At 43.6% G+C, this 18,939-nt stretch overlaps 3 protein-coding genes across 3 annotated transcripts; 1 reads left to right on the top strand and 2 right to left on the bottom strand.

Annotated features, from left to right (window-relative positions):
• The first annotated feature begins 1,803 nt into the window (after positions 1–1,803).
• On the top strand, positions 1,804–5,973 carry LOC127307135 (nuclear cap-binding protein subunit 2). The gene is made up of 8 exons (XM_051337837.2): positions 1,804–1,961; positions 2,045–2,268; positions 4,011–4,149; positions 4,237–4,270; positions 4,509–4,607; positions 5,331–5,378; positions 5,464–5,546; positions 5,628–5,973. The coding sequence occupies exons 1-8, from the start codon at positions 1,944–1,946 to the stop codon at positions 5,703–5,705; spliced, it is 723 nt and encodes a 240-aa protein (XP_051193797.1). The 5' UTR covers positions 1,804–1,943; the 3' UTR covers positions 5,706–5,973.
• Positions 5,974–6,719: 746 nt separating this feature from the next.
• On the bottom strand, positions 6,720–9,338 carry LOC127307136 (phosphatidyl-N-methylethanolamine N-methyltransferase). The gene is made up of 2 exons (XM_051337838.2): positions 8,977–9,338; positions 6,720–7,097 (listed from the first exon to the last, which is right to left on the bottom strand). The coding sequence occupies exons 1-2, from the start codon at positions 9,231–9,233 to the stop codon at positions 6,848–6,850; spliced, it is 507 nt and encodes a 168-aa protein (XP_051193798.1). The 5' UTR covers positions 9,234–9,338; the 3' UTR covers positions 6,720–6,847.
• A 583-nt stretch (positions 9,339–9,921) lies between these two features.
• On the bottom strand, positions 9,922–12,969 carry LOC127307137 (uncharacterized). Its single transcript, XM_051337839.2, has 3 exons — positions 12,713–12,969; positions 10,830–11,342; positions 9,922–10,443 (listed from the first exon to the last, which is right to left on the bottom strand). The coding sequence occupies exons 1-3, from the start codon at positions 12,938–12,940 to the stop codon at positions 10,207–10,209; spliced, it is 978 nt and encodes a 325-aa protein (XP_051193799.1). The 5' UTR covers positions 12,941–12,969; the 3' UTR covers positions 9,922–10,206.
• Positions 12,970–18,939: the final 5,970 nt, after the last annotated feature.

Raw genomic sequence — 18,939 nt, 5'->3', positions numbered from 1 at the left:
TCCACGTGTACATGCCATGGAAAAACAACTTTTACAATTTGAAAACATCTCGCGCGAAGCGAAATGGAGCCCGCAAACTGTACCTATGAAAGAGTGAAAACTGGAAATGTTTTCAAACCATAAAAGTCAAGATTTGAGCATTTCAATCAACAATGATAAATACTACAACAACTAAATGATGCAATAGTTTATAGTTTTTACATCAAATTTTCACGGTCACATCAACCCAGATGTACATTGGGCAATGTTCAATTACCGGATGTCCAAAAAGTTACATGTCCTCCTTGATGAATGCAAGAGATCATTAAACCATACTATCGTTGTGGAGCTCATCGTGAACACCTCCATCACCACCACCCATAGGAGATTCACCTAGGCCACTTGACGATGCTCCGTGACGAGCTAGCCTTTTCCTCTCAAAGATGCTCGAAAGCATGATGCAACTCCAATTGTGCTTCATTCATCCACGAGGTATCCAACGTCATGATCTCCTTCTCCTTGGCCATGAGCTCCTTCATTGCCTTGGCCTCCTTTATCTTGAGCCTCCTCTCCTCTAGCTCGCTCTTGTACTTGGCATCACTTCGGATTGCTTCCAACCTTGAATGCTTGATCACCATGTTCTTGACATGCATCATCATCTTCGATGTGCTGCCAATTGTCCTTGATCTCGGTGTAGTTCACAACACGTTTCTTCTTTGCGTCATTGCTTGGGCTACATCGAACACCTCATATTCCAGTTCAACCTCAGCATCTTCTTCTTAAGCATCATCGCCAAATTGAATCCGGTCGCCGGTAATCTCTTCTGTGTTCCCGTTAGGCATAGTCATGAACGATGTTGTGGCCGCGTGCGCATTGTAGCTACATCGGATTAAGCTTAACTACTGCAAGAATCTAATTAATGTACGGTATCGTGGAAAGGACGGAGGTCATACCTTGCAGAATCATCGCCGAGCACATTGCTAGCACAATCCAAAGGGGACGCAAGGGCTAAGCGGCTAAAGTGCGACGAGCTGAGGCTCATCAGCGACTTGATTGCTCTTCTTGGGCACATGCTTGGGCGCCTTAGCGACGGGCGCATGTTGTCGCGTCTTGGGTGCCACTAGTGACGAGGGAGCCGCTCGTGTTCCCCAACCGCTTCCTCTTCGGCTTGCCGGCGCCCGTAATCATGTGCGCGACAGATCTGACGGCTGGGGAACCAGAGCCAAATCCAACCGCTAGACTTGGCTGTTGAGGCGGCGCGACCACACCAGCAACATGTGAAAGATCAGTGACGTCCATGGGGTTGGGTGAGCGGTGGCGCCAGAGAGCGAGTTGGGGGGAGATCGAAGGCGACGGCGGCACGGACGCGTGAAGGAGGAAAGCTAAACTGTCCTTTAGGCGCGAACAACTAGCAATACAGGACACGCTCGACGAGTGTAGGGTTCGAAGATAGTTTCTCCGCGGTTTTCGCGTGTTTACTCTGCTATAGAGGCCAATTTTTATGGAAACCAAAAACTAGAGGTTATTATATTGTTTTTAGGTGCTTACATACTTCGTTAGAGTTGCTCTAAAATCATTATTTGTTGGGATCCGTTTTGATGTTTTCTTTTTTTGGAAAAATATAAACATAGATGATACTTTTTTTTAGAAGAACATAGATGATACTTGTAACTACAAAAGTAGACAAAGCAAAGAAAAAACAGCGGCGATGAAATACTCGTAAAAAAGTGGATTTTTAGATTTTTTAGGAAATAGATATCGTGTAATTCGAAATTTATTTACTCGTCCTCTTCCATCCTCCTCCCTTTCTTTCGTAGATAGAAAAGTAATTCGTGAGCAGAAGGGTTCAGAGATTGGCCTACCACCAAAGACATCAAATTCCCCAACTCCAACTCCAACTCTTCGCTCGACTCAAAACCCTCACCTTCAATAAGGCCTCTCGACCTAGCGCGGCCGCCGCAACAATGGCGTCCCTCTTCAAGGTACGGATCCCCCCGGAACCCTAGCCAAGCCTTCGATTCGCCCCGCCTCTCCGCTCATACGGCCCGCGCCTTTGCTTTTCCAGGACCCGAGCAAGCTGTCGGTGTACCGGGACCGGCGGTTCACCGGGACGCAGGAGGAGTTCGAGGCGGCGCTGCTCGCGTCGCTGACGGTGTATGTGGGGAACATGTCCTTCTACAGCACGGAGGAGCAGGCCTACGAGCTATTCTCCCGCGCCGGCGAGATCAAGAAGATCATCATGGGCCTCGACAAGAACACCAAGACCCCCTGCGGCTTCTGCTTCGTACTGTGCGTGCTTCTTTCCCCTTCATCCCTCAGGGTTTCATTTATTTAGCTCCTCTTATGGTGGATCCGGTGATGTAGTATGTCAACATTCTAGACAACTGGCGTTGCCCCAACTTATTATAAATTGAGGTCCAGATGTATTTTGATGCAGTTAGATGCTTGAAGGATGGCTGTCTAGTTCTGATTACTCATTGACTTAAATTCGTTGGTTATGTGGTGATTGTGACTTGTGAGAGATGACCTTTGAATTGTGGGATTAGAATGCGTGATGCAATTTCGGTGCTGCTGGGAATGTGTGAGATGTGCTAGAACGGGAACATGTGCTTTCGCAGTGTATGTATGGCTTAGCTTGGGGAATTAGATGTTGCCGTAGATCTTCTGGAGCTCAGTTGCGGGGTTCTGTAAGGGATTAGCAGTGTAATAGTGTGGCCTTGGTTCTTGTAGAGCTAGTTATCGCCTTAAAAGAATTCTCTTCTCTGACTGATTCGATGTCGCAACATAGCACACGTTCTGTTTGACTGTGCACTCCATGCTTAGAATATCTTTTGTTGTTGAGCAGGCTGAGATTGTAACTTATGGTTAGGCGAATTGGTGGATTGAATGTATCATCATGTATCTGAATCTGGTTAGATTGTTTGGTGCGTGAGTACGTTCTTTTGTTCTTAAAAGTTGATCTTTCTGTTGCCATATTTGGTTGCATATGCTTCATGAATGTTGAAAGTATTGGTCGAAACTCTGTATTATTGTCATCACAAACCGCAGTATGCCTTGTTCTGGGATAAATGGGTGCAGAAAACTTGTGTAGGGCATACGCTGATGTTCTGGTCTTATATTTTTATGATATATTGGAGTGTCTGTGAAAGGTTTTTAAAGTTTGGAAGATAGTGTTTATCTAGTTCAAGCCAATAGTACCATTGTTAGAGCATGTCTAACAGATCCCCTAAATTTCTGCCCCGTATAACACGAGTAGAGGGCCCTGTATTCGATTTCGATCGGCCGAAAACTCGTCCGAGCTAGCAGACCCCGTATCACTAAACTGTAAAAGAGCATATTCCTAGAATATGCCAAATTAACTATTTTTTCTTTTTTTCCTCGTCTTCCTCCTCTCTGGGCAATGCACGCCACGGCCCCAATCCCCAATCGCGCGACGCCCCCGGCCCCGCCCGCCACGGCCTGGCCTCCGGCCGCCCCGCCCCGCCCGCCACGGCCTAGCCTCCGGCCGCCCCGCACCGGCCTTCGGCCGCCCCTGCCCGCCACAGCCCCGTTGCGCAACGCCGCCGCCGCCCGCCACGGCCCGGCCTCCGGCCGCCCACGCCTCTGCCCACCACGGCCAGGCCTCCGGCCGCCCCCGCCCAAACGGCCTGCTGCTCGTCGCGTTCTCCGGCCTGCTGCTGCTCGTCGCGCCATGCCATGCACCAGCCGCCATGGCCCCGTCACGTGACGGCGCCCCGGCCGCGACCGACGCAATGCACCGACGATTTCCTGAAAATTCAGCCCGCCACGAGTGAGGGGTTCGCCCTGTATTCAGCCTCCCACCCTGTACTTGTAGGGGGCGAGGAGCCGCCCCGTACCCAAAACTGTAAAAATTCGATACCGGGGGCTGATTTACGGGGTCTGCTAGACGGCCGGGTAGAGCTCTACCCTGTATATCGGCGGTTATTTTACGGGGTTGGGGCTTTTAAGGGGTCTGTTAGACATGCTCTTAGCTTGTAAAGTTTATTCCAACTCTATTTCTCCATATTCAGGTACTACTCCAGGGAAGATGCTGAAGATGCAGTCAAATATATTAGTGGCACAATGCTTGATGATCGCCCAATTCGTGTTGATTTTGATTGGGGCTTTCAAGAAGGCAGGCAATGGGGCCGTGGAAGGAGTGGTGGACAAGTATTATCACGATCTTATTATGTATCTTCAACAGATAAATAGGGCCTTGTACCCAACTCATACTGATATTATTTACTCCTTTCGCAGGTTAGAGATGAGTACCGCACAGATTACGATCCTGATATCCTTTGATACTACAATTGCCTTTACTGCACAGTGATGTGGATTTATAGTGTTAGCATACTCAGAAACCTGCTGTGTTAGCTCATATTGAAAATGCTTCCATCATTTTATCCATACACCTGTACAGTGCTGCTTGCTTTTTAGATCAACTGTATTTTTCTTACTGGTGTAGTATGTCATTGCATGTTTCTTTTATACCTGTAAATTACTCTTGAGTCTTCCTTAATGAATCTTACGAAGGGGTGGCTATGGCAAGATGGTTCAGAAAGAGCTAGAAGCACAAAGAGAGTTGGTTGACTATGGTGTAGGTTTTCAAACAAATGCTCCACCTCAGTGTAAGTTTTGAAGTTTATTTGTATTATGCGTTTTTTAACCAAGTCTTTTATGCATTTATTACTTCCACATACCTTGTAATTTCGTGTCTCCATATACCTTACTAGAAACACTTGTGCGTATTATAGCTGTCATAACTTTACGAGGGTTTGCTAAATAGCCTCGTTGGTAGATTTGCAACTCGGACCTTTTTGCCAGAATCCCAGACAGAAAAATACATCCATGTTTAAATAATAAATGTAGTTAATGAAATTATAATTCCATGACAGGCCTGTCATACAGTTTGACTTCACAGTTGAAGTAACTAGCCGCTGGCAGGAGAGCATGTTAGTGTTTCTCTGCAGTAGCACTTCAACTTGGATATAGCATGCACTACACGGTCTAGTATCATTTCTATTGCAGTGATCTGCTAGTAGTAGTGGGAGGAAATCCTGTTTCTTTACTTTCTTTAGTCCCATCTTGTTCGTCGGCCTGCCATTTCAGTAATGCTTTAGTGTTGTACAAACCATTTACATGTCGTCAGAAATGTGATTTTGTAAGTATTCAGTTTTTCCAGTATTTGACTCCATGCTGTCAAAGGCATGGTTATGGCCCCTGCCTACATTGCTTTCAATCAACTGCAGCATGTTTTACAATTGACCTATTACTGTCTAGACTCCATAGGCACGTTGGCCCTGACTATCTATTTACATGAAAACTAATGTGTTTTTCATTTAAATATGCAGTTGACAGAGCTGACAGGAAGAGAGGATACAACGACCGGAATGACAGAGGTGACACAGCTTTTTTTGTGTGTATTCGTAGATCTGTGTTTTACCTTTTGGAGGTAGAAAATAACATGATCTGATGCCCTGTCAGATTACCAACGAAGACGCTCTGGGCCAGATACCTCCAGGAGAGCACCTGACTCAGACTCTAGGAGAGATGCAAATCAAGAGCCTGTAATTTCACCATCTACCTTCCCTTACCTCCACTTCACAAACATGATACATTTACTAAGTATTCCATGGTTTCTTGTACAGGAGAAGAATCCCAGATTTCGCGAGAAAGGTGATTCTGACGAGGAAGAAGATGATTACGATAAGAAACGCCGTCGCTGAGCCCGAGAAGCAAATTGTTGCCATATGCCAATGCCCAAATGACTTCAGTTGTAGGATTATCTACTTTATCCTGTTGTATGCCGTATAACTTAAGTTTCCCTTGGGGGATATTTGTGTTTCTTATGCATTTTCGAGTCTGTTCATCAGCGTATGCATAGCCTTCACATGTGACTGATATGATATTCAGCACCCACTGAAACGTGTGCATGTGTATGTACTGATTAAGACTGTTTTTACATGATTAACATAACCTGATATTTGGCTACTAGATTTTCTTTCTGTATCACCATCACATTCAGATAATATTACATGTATGATTAGTAGAAGAACTACTCCGACCAGACATTAAAAATATACTACCTCCGTCCCAAGAAATAAGGCGCACATGTATTCCAGGACGAACTTCGACCATAAAAATTGAGCAACAAAATCTTGGAGTAATTAGTATCGTTATATTCATATTGAAAAGCACTTTCTAATGATGTTAATTTTATACAAACAATCTTTACATATTTGAAGTAATACCTAGTCAAACGAAAAGCACGTAAAACGAGGGCGCCTTATTCCTTGAATCGGAAGTAGTATAGGCTAAGTTACATAACGTTGCAGACGGGACAACGTGAGCGATGACAAAGCTCCAGGTCTTGCATTCGGACACCCTGTAATGGTATAGCTCCTTGACTGGGATCATCGCCATCACGGGACTGTCCTCGTACATGAAAATGGCTCATCCTGGCATAATAAGCGAGCGACAGTAAAGTCCAGGCACGCCTGATGGAAAGCAAGCGCACACTCCACCAGTCTGATAGGGCAACACAGAGAGGCACTTTAGAACCATAGAACCGCGTCTCACCTGGTTCCTTGGTCACCTAAAACCTGATCCGCACCATCTTTTCACAGTTCCAGAAACAACTTGTAGGGCGCCACGGATGCGAAGGGTGTTCCACACAATCCACACGACGAGAGTGGGAGACACCATAACTTCGAAACATGGTCAAATAGCTACTTATCACGTTTCAGCAAAAATAAACCACATCTCTTTATTAAGCAATGTTTAGCCAGTGTCAGGACACCTCCAGGAGCATACGACCGACAGACTGAGGAACAGAGATCACGAGTTTAGCTGCACAGCAACTAAACAGTCAGGAGAGCAGCTTTGCCCGGGTGGCAGGATCCTCCTTGCTTTCCACCAGGATCATGAAAACATAGCCGAGGCACCAGAGGAGAACATACTGGTAGGGAACCCAGCACAGCACTGCCACAAGACTAAGGATGCTCCCGACATACTGGGGGTCCTTGATATAACCAAACGGAAATTCGGTCACCCACGGGATCTTCTTTCCGAACCGGACGCCGTAGTAGGTACCTGACTCACCGAGCAGCTGGTACACCCTGAAACGGAGATCAAATATTTCAGCAGCACGTCAGCAGAATGACGATGTACTTCTCTTGCTTTTCTTACGTGTAATGAATTAGCAACTTCAATTGATTAATGTAGAATACAGTGTTTGCCAAAACCATTGTCTACAGCTAGGCCATCCACTTATTTGATTATGTAGGATACAACATCCGTCAAACTATTGTCCACAACTAAGTTATTCTGGCCCAATGCTTCAACAATGTGCTATACAAAGTGGCCTGTATGAGAATATAGATGAATATACAAATGATGGTAGTCCAAGCCAAAACATCAAAACCAGAAGACCGAGAAATTTTGGACCTTGAGTGCCTCATGGCCTCACACTCTCCCAGTGACATAAAGTGTTGCCCAAATATACGAAACATATAAATGCACAGGCATTACTGCATTAGCATAGTCATAAAGGTGTAGGCATGTAGTTGCATCATAATAACCTCCGATTCAGGGAATAAGGCGCCCTCGTTTTACGTGCTTTTCGTTTGACTAAGTATTATTTCAAATATATAAAGATTGTTTGTATAAAATTAACATCATTAGAAAGTGCATTTCAATACGAATCCAACAATACTAATTACATATAATATAACCAAGATTTTGTTGCTCAATTTTTATGGTCAAAGTTCATCTTGGAATACGCGTGCGCCTTATTCCTTGGGACGGAGGTAGTAATATTTACTGGGGCAGCAATGACCACAATCTCCACTTTTCCGAGGCAGTGGTTTCACACATAACAAGACCACCAACATTAATTACCATGATTGCTGGGATTATCCAAAAGATTGGGCACTGCCCTGTAAGTAACTGTGTACATATAGAACTACATTATCCATGAGCACCAAAGACCTAAATTGCTGGCATCAATTACATCAGGGAATCCCATTCCCCTATAGCTAATGTTGATTCCAACTACAATGTTCAATGCTCAAAGACCCTACCATATTTTCAAGTTTTTTTTTCTAAGCCTGTAAGAATTTATGGTTTATAACAAGAAGATCATGACAATAGCACCTGGCCAAAATAACTGAGAATGCGAGAGAAGAAAGACAAGGCAAATAGATGTATTGGTGAACTGAAAGCACTGCTTGCTTTTTACCTGATACTTAAAGTAGTATGAGTTCATAAGTTTCAAAATAAGATGGAATTCCAATTCATTCTTCACAATAGTTGAAAGCACCAGATATGATTTTAATCACTGTTCAGCTGCAAGTTCTGTTTTATTTTCGTGATGATAATTAGTAAAACAGAAGAAAATTTTCATTAGATTCCTTGTACACCACCCAGACATTTTTGCCTCACTTCGCCCCAACTCTTTGGTTGTCCCTAGTTTTCCAAACACACATGCCAGTGTTAACTTTAGTGTAGCGTTCCTGTAGCACTAAAGTTGAACTGTGGTTATCAAGCCTTGCATAGTGAGGTGAACAGCCCCGGATTCCACCCGGGAGCTACAGGGCACTTTCGCTGATTTGTTTTTATTTGAGCGCGAGAGCTTCACTTGGGTAAAAGGCATTGTTCCTTTTGTCCAAAAACTCTGTGCCGCGTCGATAGCTATAGCATTAGAACATTTCCATCCAAACCGGCACTTCCAATCTAACAAAACCTGATAATTTCTATGAGACTATGGACCACGGGAAACGGGACAGGGCGAAAAATCCTTTTGATCTAGAAACTACAGACCATGGAAATGCACCCAGTTCAGTTCAGTACTTTATAAACCACGAACTTTACGGTGGCATATTAAGCCCCCAGTTTAATCAAGGCAAACAAAATATATGTCCCCTCACAGGATCGAAGAACCTAGAAGCGCGTTGCAGCTAATCTGAACCGGGACGAGAAGTTGAACTTGATGCTTACTTGAAGTTGAGATACTGGCCGAAGGCGAGGAGGGCGAAGGAGCAGGTGGGCGGGGGCCAAGAGAAGGAGGCGACGGAGGCGAGGGCGAGGAGCTGGAGCGCCTTGAGGACGTGGGAGACCTGCGCCATGCGGCGGCACGGGTCGGCGCCGCGGCCGCACAGGTCCACCCACCGCTGCGGGTGGCTCCACAGCGCCCAGTAGAACGGGAACGGCAGCAGCACGCCGACGCCCGCCGCCAAGGCCGCCACGCTCGCCATCTCGGGTGAGCTAAGATTTGCGGGTTCGCGTTTAGCGCTGAGACTGAGAGCACGCCAGCTGTTCGACTGTTTGCCCAGCACGGAACGGAGCACACTGTGGTTTTTACATGGAAGTAGTTAAGTACCTTTCAGTCTTTCCGTCTAGTAAAAAGGTACAGTTTTCCAGCATGAAGATCGGTTGGAAAAAAAAAGTGTTTTTGAAGGTGAGGAGCTGCAAGGTTGAGAATTTGAGTTGTACTAGTGATACTTGTGAGGACTTCTTATATATATCTCAAATGTCTGAATTTACCACGTGTCACCAAATGCATTCCAGTTATCAACTACTCCCAAGTTCGACCAAATCTAAAGAAATCATATCGTTAAATCTCAGATGTCTGAATTTTCCATGTGTCAAACTGCATTCCATTTATCAACTCCCCATAAGTTCGATTTAATCTACTCCATAAAAGAATGTTAGAGATTTGTCTAAATTTGAGTGTACGGATGCATTCGCTACTACCTTCAACATTTTTTTATGGATGGAGAGAATATAAGAAATCATATACTATACTAAATTAGTTTCATCATAAAATATTTTTTGTACTGCATATATTCGATGTTGTAGGTACTAGCAATTGTTGTAGGAAGCAAAGATGCAAGAATCCTCCATCCACTAGATAAAGATTGAATGTAAGCAAAGTCACAGATGTAGGTGTTTGGCTCCAGCGGATCAGCCACAGTAACCTCATATATATAACATTGTTGTTGCTAGAATGAGCAACAAGAATTCCTAACCATAACAATGACCATACCAGGAGGATACATAATTTTTTTCCACAGTATCAACACTCCATGTTAACAGCAAGAAGGGAGAACCGGCACACTTTTGGGAGTAAAATATCTAACTCTATCCTGTAACCTGCTCGGCACACGCCAGAAAAAAGACATCAAAACTTCTGGACCTCATTGTTTCCAAAATTGCAAATAAGCTCAATTACTCAGCATCGACATCATCAAAACCATCATCTTCATCATCGGACCTTTGAGGCGCTACACTATCTTCACCGATTATATCGTCATCTCCAGACTTTTCAGGGCCAGGTCCGGCAGACACCTTGACCATTGCCGGACGTAATAATCTATCGCCAAGTTTGAAACCTTTACGGAATTCCTGGATGACTACCCCATCTTCATACTCCACTGACTCTTCTCGCATAATAGCCTCATGAAGCTGAAACAGAATGTGCAAAAAGGAACCATTGTTAAATAATGTTAAACATTTATCAAACCCCAAAACTAAATATTAATACTTTGTGAGAGATTCAGCTCATTTTAGTACAGCTCAATAGCATTTCCACATTCCTATGATGCTATATCCAAAGCCATGAAACAAGGATGTTACTTAAGATCTCTCTCGGAGAAAAGCAGACTTCACATAAAGGCTATTTACTCTATACAGTTTAGTAACAATAATCATTTGCCTCTGCTTATAACTGGATGTTTGATGATGGACGCACTAAACACCAGACCATGCAAGGGAAGAAATTCATATGTAACATGAAAGTTTAACTAAAGGTAAAAATTGCTCAATTCAAAATATGAGGTGATGCCGATTACCATAGGATCAAAAGGTTTGCCAACAGTTTCCACATCTTCAACGCCCAGTGAATTCAAAATTTCAACTAATTGCTTATAAATACTCTGGTAGCTGTCATTTATTTTAGCTTCGCGCTCCGTTTCCACCTTTAACTGTGTTTTCGCTCTTTCAAAGTTGTCAAAAACAGGCAACAAGCTCTCAACAACTTCCCCTTGCACATTTTTCATCAAAGAAAGCTTCTCTCTCTCTGTCCTCTTCCTGTAGTTATCAAAATCAGCACTTATCCTCAAGATACGATCTCTCTCAGTTGTCAATTCTGCATCTAAAGTAGTAATTTTGCTCATTAGGGAGTTCTTCTCATCCTCAATAGAAAGCAAAAAGGACTCTATTTCCGCAACTTTTGCTTCATCATCATTTATCAAAGCCTCTTTGTATGATTGCAATGCTGTGATGAGAACAGGTGAAGTTTCTTCTGTGCTCACAGAACCATCGTCAGCAACAGTGTCCCCAGTAACTTCAGTTTCTGTATCCTCCTGTGACATGTGAATGTTTCAGCGTAAATATTCAACTGATCATGTACAAAAAATTGTGCAAGACTATAGCTTCTAATGATACATAATAGGTTTCCTTAGCTTTTACCGAAACGATGAAAACTACATCAATGCCATCTCACAATGGTTAGCATTACATATTTGTACAGTCTTGGCAATGAAGGACATTATATCCATGTGCTATCAAATAATCTGCACATGCTAAGAACTCAAATCATTGCATCATCTATAATATGTGAATTCAACTGAACTCATGTACTACGAGCTACATAAATCACACTTATCACTGTTCTAAACCTAGAATTAAGTCATTGCTCTGTAACAAATAAAATAAGCCTATGCAGTAACAAAATGACGTCGTTGTTCTGAACCCAGAATCTAAATCTGGACTAAAGAGTCGATAGCAGATTTCCACCAAAATACAGCGAGTCCATGCTCTAAAGTAACTGGCTGTGTATAATTAGGGACCAGATGTAGGAAGAACTACAATAGCATCTTCACACAAGAGCACAGGCTCACATGCATGGCAGGCTAAAATGAATCTATGAAACTGGATTACAAAGCTAACACCTTACAAGTACCAACGGCTAAATGGTGTACTACAGGGTTTTCCGTCATATTCATAGCTCATGATGCGTATAAATAATAAATAGAAGTTCAACACTCCCACTTTCACATTAGGAAATGGTTGGCTTTTGCAGCATAAATAAAACCTAAATTTAGCTCAACCACCTGCGCAACTCACAAATTTGTATCGAGCATAAATTAAGAAAATATAAACAAGCTAATATTGAATATGAACTATGATCCAACATAAGTCAAACTTCTGGTGAACTGAATATTAGATGTTGTCAGGCTAATTAAGTTGGATATCCCTTTTATTCTAAAATAACATGACAGAGTTTCGTGCACCCACGAACTGAAAGTTAAGTTCAATACTTAACTACTCATCACTGTTACAAGATTTGTCTGTAAAATTTGCACCGAACGTGCAGGAAGGAATTAATATCCTTCGCACCACCCAAATAACAGAGACGATAACATGTAGACACAGCTGTTCAACTGAATTAAACAACTTAAAGCTGACAAATAGTCGAACATTTTATCTACAAGTTATTAGTAGCTAACGGTGAAAAACTGGGCCACGGATGTTTAATGCAGGTCGCCCATGGTCATCTTATCCCTTCGTATGCAAACTCCGAAATCTAATTTTTGTCAGAGACGATACAACATTGCAAATCTAATAGCACTTGTACGGAACTAAACGTTCATCCATCGAAAATCATGGAAGCTACACGCCTACACAATAGGCACCCCAGGGGTGGGGATGGGGAGGGGACGCGAAACCTGACCTGCGTCGCCGTCTGCGCGGCCTCGTCGGCGTTGGTGGCCCCCAATCTTCGCAGCCGGCTGGCAGCGTGGCCGGGAGCGCGCCCGGCCGCAGGCAGCTGCGCGCGGAGGGGCCGCGCCGGCGCCCGGCGGGAGCAGGCGAGGGACGCGGCGCATGGCCGGCGCGGGGAGTCACGGGCGGGCGAGGGCGGGGGCGCGAGGGCGGCAGCCGTGCGGAGGAGAGCGGCCATGCGGGCGGGCGGGCGGGGGAAGGGGATAGACGGAGAGAGTGCTTGCTGCGGCAGAGGAGAAGAGCAGGCGCACGAGATAACTCTCCTTCGGGGTGGGTGGCGATGGATCGAAAACGCCACGCGAGTTCTTGTGTTTTCTCGAAGCGAGGGACGTAGGTCTGGGCTAAACAGCGGTCGTCCGCCTATCCTTTCCGAGCGGACATTTTTGACCAGCTTTTCCCCTATATTTTTGACAAAATTTAGACACTCGGATGGGTTATTTATGAAGTGTGTTGCGTGCACACAACAGGGGAGAAAATGCTCACAAGAGGAAACAAAAGAACCACAAGGTTGTTTAATAATAAACGGTGGTACACAACTCTTACAACAAGACTGCCAACATAACGAAGATAACCCTAACTTTTACGAAGAGAACACCAACAAGCTGATGGAAAAAAGCAAGCAGGTCCAAAGCATCTTCTTGCACAGGAGAATAACCTCATCGTCGCTGGTGATGCCACTACTTGGGACAACGAAACCTCCATGGCACCACACCATAGACTCCGTGCTGAAGATGCATTGCCTACCATATGGCATCTTGGCCGGGAGGAAGAAAGGTCGATATTCATCCATCAAATTTGAAGGTGAGTTGGAGACAACCGGTAATCAACAGCAGCAGCGGGCGCCATAGCCTCTCACAAGTAGCCGCCAAGGTTCGAGGATGAGCACCTTCCCGATATAGATCTCCATCTCTCCGCCACCTCATCTTCACTATCTTCGCGACCTTGTAGGCATGAGACCTATGAACTAGACGGGCTTATTTGAGGAGATGCCGGCGACAAACTCCACCAGAGTAGCTAACACCACCAAGATGGCCACCGCCGCGTGTCTCAATCGACTACTCGCTTGCGGTGGCGACACACTCCACATAGTGATACTGCTAGACAACACAAAGACGAGTAATGACACAACCTATAACTAGAGCTTTATGTACAAGGCTACGCTGAGCACCTCTCTTGCCCCTAATCCGATCGGCATCGCCATCGGGGAAGATTGGGGATCGGGCGGGAAGTGGGATCTCTATCTCGACTCTCAGTGGGCTCTATAGAAGGGGTAACTCAAATCAGATCTAATCATTCTTGGGATAATCTCATGCTTTCATTTAAGATTCTTTTCAATCAATAAAACGATCGCGACGAGATCTTTGAATCTAGATATCATGTTGATATGTTTCAGCAACTTTTTTGGGATAAAATTACATGATGCGTTACGTGATTTATCAATTGTCACCATAATAAGTCACTCCCTAAAAACATAATAAGTTATCAACCTCGAAATTTAATGTCATTTGAACTGTTTTGTCAAAGCTCATAAGTTATGGCCCCAGTAATGTATGACCTACCATGTGCACAAGCTTCAAAACTTATCTAGGTTGAGTGTGTCCTTTGACCAAACTACAGCATGTGAGTTACCGGATAAAACAAAAGTAGTTTTAAATAGGTATATATAATTCATATGCGTTTGTCGATAATTATTTAGTCGCGAGTTATCACTTGAGCAATGTGTGACTTACCATATTGTTCATAACTATTTACTCAACACCTTGGCAACTACATCATCTTCATGATGGTAACCTTTCACTTTAAACATTGGCAATGTCTACTATACTAAAGCTCAACCTCTTTGTTTTCTCTCTCAGAGTTTTGAGTTTCTTTTGAGGACTTCATGTGGCGACACATGTTAATCATTTAGTTTGGTTCATGTTGTTTTTTTGCTGTGTACGCTATTGGTACTCCTTACTATTTTTCTGCCGCTGGTCAGATTCTTCCTAGGTTAACGCATGTGGATCTCTATGTGTTTTCTGAAGGAGATATGCCCTAGAGGCAATAATAAAGTGGTTATTATTTATATCTTTATGTTTATGATAAATGTTTATATATCATGCTATAATTGTATTAACTAAAACATTAGTACATGTGTGATATGTAGACAACAAGAAGTCCCTAGTATGCCTCTTAAACTAGCTTGTTGATTAATGGATGATTAGTTTCATAATCATGAACATTGGATGTTATTAATAACAAGGTTATGTCATTGTATGAATGATGTAATGGACACACCCAATTAAGCGTAGCATAAGATCTCGTCATTAAGTTATTTGCTATAAGCTTTCGATACATAGTTACCTAGTCCTTATGACCATGAGATCATGTAAATCACTTGTACCGGAAAGGTACTTTGATTACACCAAACACCACTGCGTAAATGGGTGGCTATAAAGGTGGAATTAAGTATCCGGAAAGTATGAGTTGAGGCATATGGATCAACAGTGGGATTTGTCCATCCCGATGACGGATAGATATACTCTGGGCCCTCTCGGTGGAATGTCGTCTAATGTCTTGCAAGCATATGAATGAGTTCATAAGAGACCACATACCACGGCATTTAGTAAAGAGTACTTGTCGAGACGAGGTTGAACAAGGTATAGAGTGATACCGAAGATCAAACCTCGGACAAGTAAAATATCGCGTGACAAAGGGAATTGGTATTGTATGTGAATGGTTCATTCGATCACTAAAGTCATCGTTGAATATGTGGGAGCCATTATGGATCTCCAGATCCCGCTATTGGTTATTGGTCGGAGTGAGTACTCAACCATGTCCGCATAGTTCACGAACCGTAGGGTGACACACTTAAAGTTGGATGTTGAAATGGTAGTACTTGAATATGGAATGGAGTTCGAATATTTGTTCGGAGTACCGGATGAGATCCCGGACATCACGAGGAGTTCCGGAATGGTCCGGAGAATAAGATTCATATATAGGATGTCATTTTATGTGAATTAAAATGTCGTGGAAGGTTCTATGGAAGGTTCTAGAAGGTTCTAGAAAAGTCCGGAAGAAACCACCAAGGAAGGTGGAGTCCACATGAGACTCCACCTCCATGGCCGGCCAACCCTAGTGGGGGAGGAGTCCCAAGTGGACTCCCCCTTAGGGGGCCGGCCACCCCCCATATGGGAGGTGGAACTCCCACCTCTAGTGGGAGTCCTAGCTTGGCTAGGTTTCCCCTCCATATGGAAGGTTTTTGGTTCGGGTCTTATTCGAAGACTTGGGGACTAACTCTTGGGGTTCCACCTATATAATGAGGGGCATAGGGGAGGGGGCCGGCCACCACAAAGCCACAAGTTGGCCGCACCCCCTTGAGGCCGGCCACCCCCTCCCAAACCCTAGCCGCCCCCCTCTCCTCCATAACTCCCGCGTAGCTTTAGCGAAGCTCCGCCGGACTTCTCCACCACCACCGACACCACGCCGTCGTGCTGTCGGATTCAAGAGGAGCTACTACTTCCGCTGCCCGCTGGAACGGGGAGGTGGACGTCGTCTTCATCAACAACCGAACGTGTGACCGAGTACGGAGGTGCTGCCCGTTCGTGGCGCCGGAACCGATCGTGATCAAGATCTTCTACGCGCTTTTGCAAGCGGCAAGTGAACGTCTACCGCAGCAACAAGAGCCTCCTCTTGTAGGCTTTGGAATCTCTTCAAGGGTGATACTCGATACCCCCTCGTTGCTACCGTCTTCTAGATTGCATCTTGGCTTGGATTGTGTGTTCGCGGTAGGAAATTTTTTGTTTCTATGCAATGTTATCCTACATTTTCCTTCTTGGTGTTTTGGCGGTAGGCTACCTTGGTGTTTAGTGACGTGAGCATAGTTAAACTGATTGAGATAGTGGTGGGCCATCCAGGTGTGGACAACAAATATTTTTTACGATATACAATTATTACTTGTCCACTTGTTGTTTATGGTGGATACCTTTGCCGATTCAGTCAGTTAAAGTGGTGGTGCTTCGTGCCCACTCCTGCTATTCCACCGACATATGCTATTGACGTGTGTGTTGGCTATGCATCATGGCACACAACTCTCATCCTCCTCCTGTTATCCAATAATCTAGTCTCATCTCTGCACATGCCACTATTATTTCCTCACCGATCTCCTCCACCGAACCAAGCATGTAGTGAGCTTGCCCCAAACACACTCTACGTCGTGATGTCTTCCCTGTTTGAACTCCTCTTGGTTGTCGTCCACTATGTTCCATCTGGATGCAACTTGTGCTCATCTCGGTCGTGTGTGCCTCGCCGTCGTGGCGCCTTGCCTCTTCGCGACGTGCGTCGCCCCGGCCGCTTCAACGAGGTGAGGACATGTTCGTTGTGCAGGAGTTTTCCACATGGAATCCCACCTAGGATGTAAAACCCTAGGTCAAGTTGCCTTATAAAGCTTGACCAGGATAGTATAGGAAAGATCTATTCATCCTTGTAGCCTCCACAGCCGCCGTAACTTCCACATACATCATCTACGCCACCGACAACACTGTAAACATATACATCAACACAATCAAACAGGGGTGACCTTTATCTCCACCGATATAGGCCGGACCTAGGTACGTCGTGTACCAAGCTCGTCTAGGTGCCCCAATGCCATCATCGTCAACCACCTCTCCGAAGGTACCCCCGGTAGCATCTGTCTCAACAATACCACGACAAAAATTAAAGAAGGCCAACAAACGAATGGCTTGTAAAAAAACCAAGGCCTAACAAAGAAAAAGGCTGAAATGTTGGGCTTAGCCCGTTTACCCGATTAGAGTTGATAGAGAAAAAACATAAACATGCCAAATTTTAGGCTCGGCTTATATAAATGGTCGAAGAGATTGGGCTGATTTTCAATCACGATGATTTAATTTCGTTACAAATATTCCACGTAGGACTAACCACGTAAGATCTAACGTGGTCAGGCCAGACCACTATTGACGATAATTTATCATCACAAAGGTTATGTTGATAAAAAAATATCGCTATCTTTCATTAGTGATGACTAGCTTTTGACAATCCATTTTTCAACACAAATTGTCATAATTGAAAATTGTGACTATTTAGTGAAAAAAATAAAGGATCATCAATCAACACATTTCTTGTAGCGGTGTCACCACGGTTATACCATGAAAGAAAAAAAAGTCTTGGACTATTATTATTATTATTATTATTATTATTATTATTATTATGTGTAAAGCCTAATCCTCCGTTGAGGTCTTATCACCAACACACAAAGTCTTTCATTAAAACGTAGAGTACAAAAGTGAAATAGACGTTGAAAGCTTGTTGATAAGAAGGAACGGTCACTTATTTCAAACAAAATATGTATGCATACAAAATATCATTGTATTGTATGCACGAAAATTCAATTTGTCTCACGGGTTTATATGCTCTCTCTACCAAAAAATTATATTTTGAAATGTCGAATTTTTTTTACAAAAATTCTACATGAACATCTCCAAAAAATATGTGTGTTTGTCAAGTTTCGCGAGGAACCAATATTTTGTGTGGTCTATGTAAAACTAGAAAATTTATCTTTTGAAAAAACTTATTTTAGCATTGATTTTGTCTTTTTTACACACGTGACAACACAAGTCGATTTTTCATTGAACGAATTTATGAGTGCATAGCACGTGAAGATGTATGCGTAAATTTTCGTTTCAAATTTTTAAATTTCAAAATATGTGTAACATGCATTTTAAAATAGAGGGAGAATATGCTCCAATGTGCCAAAACAACACTCTCATGCATGCACCACTATTCCTCCGTTCGAACATACAAGGCATATAAATCTAAAGAAAAGTCAAAAGTTTCAAAGTTTTACCTAGTTCGTAGAGAAAAATCTGAACATCCATGATACAAAATGATACAAAATCAATGTCAAAAATTCACCATAAAATATATTTTTGTTGTATACTTATTTAGTGTGGTAGATGTTCATATCATCTTCTATGTATTTGTTCGTACTTAGTAAGCCTTGACTCATGCCTTATATTTTAGAATGGAGGGATAAACGATAATGTTGAAAGAAAACTTAAATGTTAGTTCTCAGTTGTGCCACTTATAATGGCTGCTCGTTTGAAATAGAAAAGAATCAATAGAAAATCAGATAATTTATCGGGTAACTTCTTTTATCATCTGAATTACATTGAACACAGA

The sequence above is a fragment of the Lolium perenne genome, chromosome 6, assembly GCF_019359855.2.
Source record: "Lolium perenne isolate Kyuss_39 chromosome 6, Kyuss_2.0, whole genome shotgun sequence".
Taxonomy (NCBI): domain Eukaryota; kingdom Viridiplantae; phylum Streptophyta; class Magnoliopsida; order Poales; family Poaceae; genus Lolium; species Lolium perenne.
Note: the sequence above shows the minus strand (reverse complement) of the source record. Positions and strands in the feature narration are given on the sequence as shown.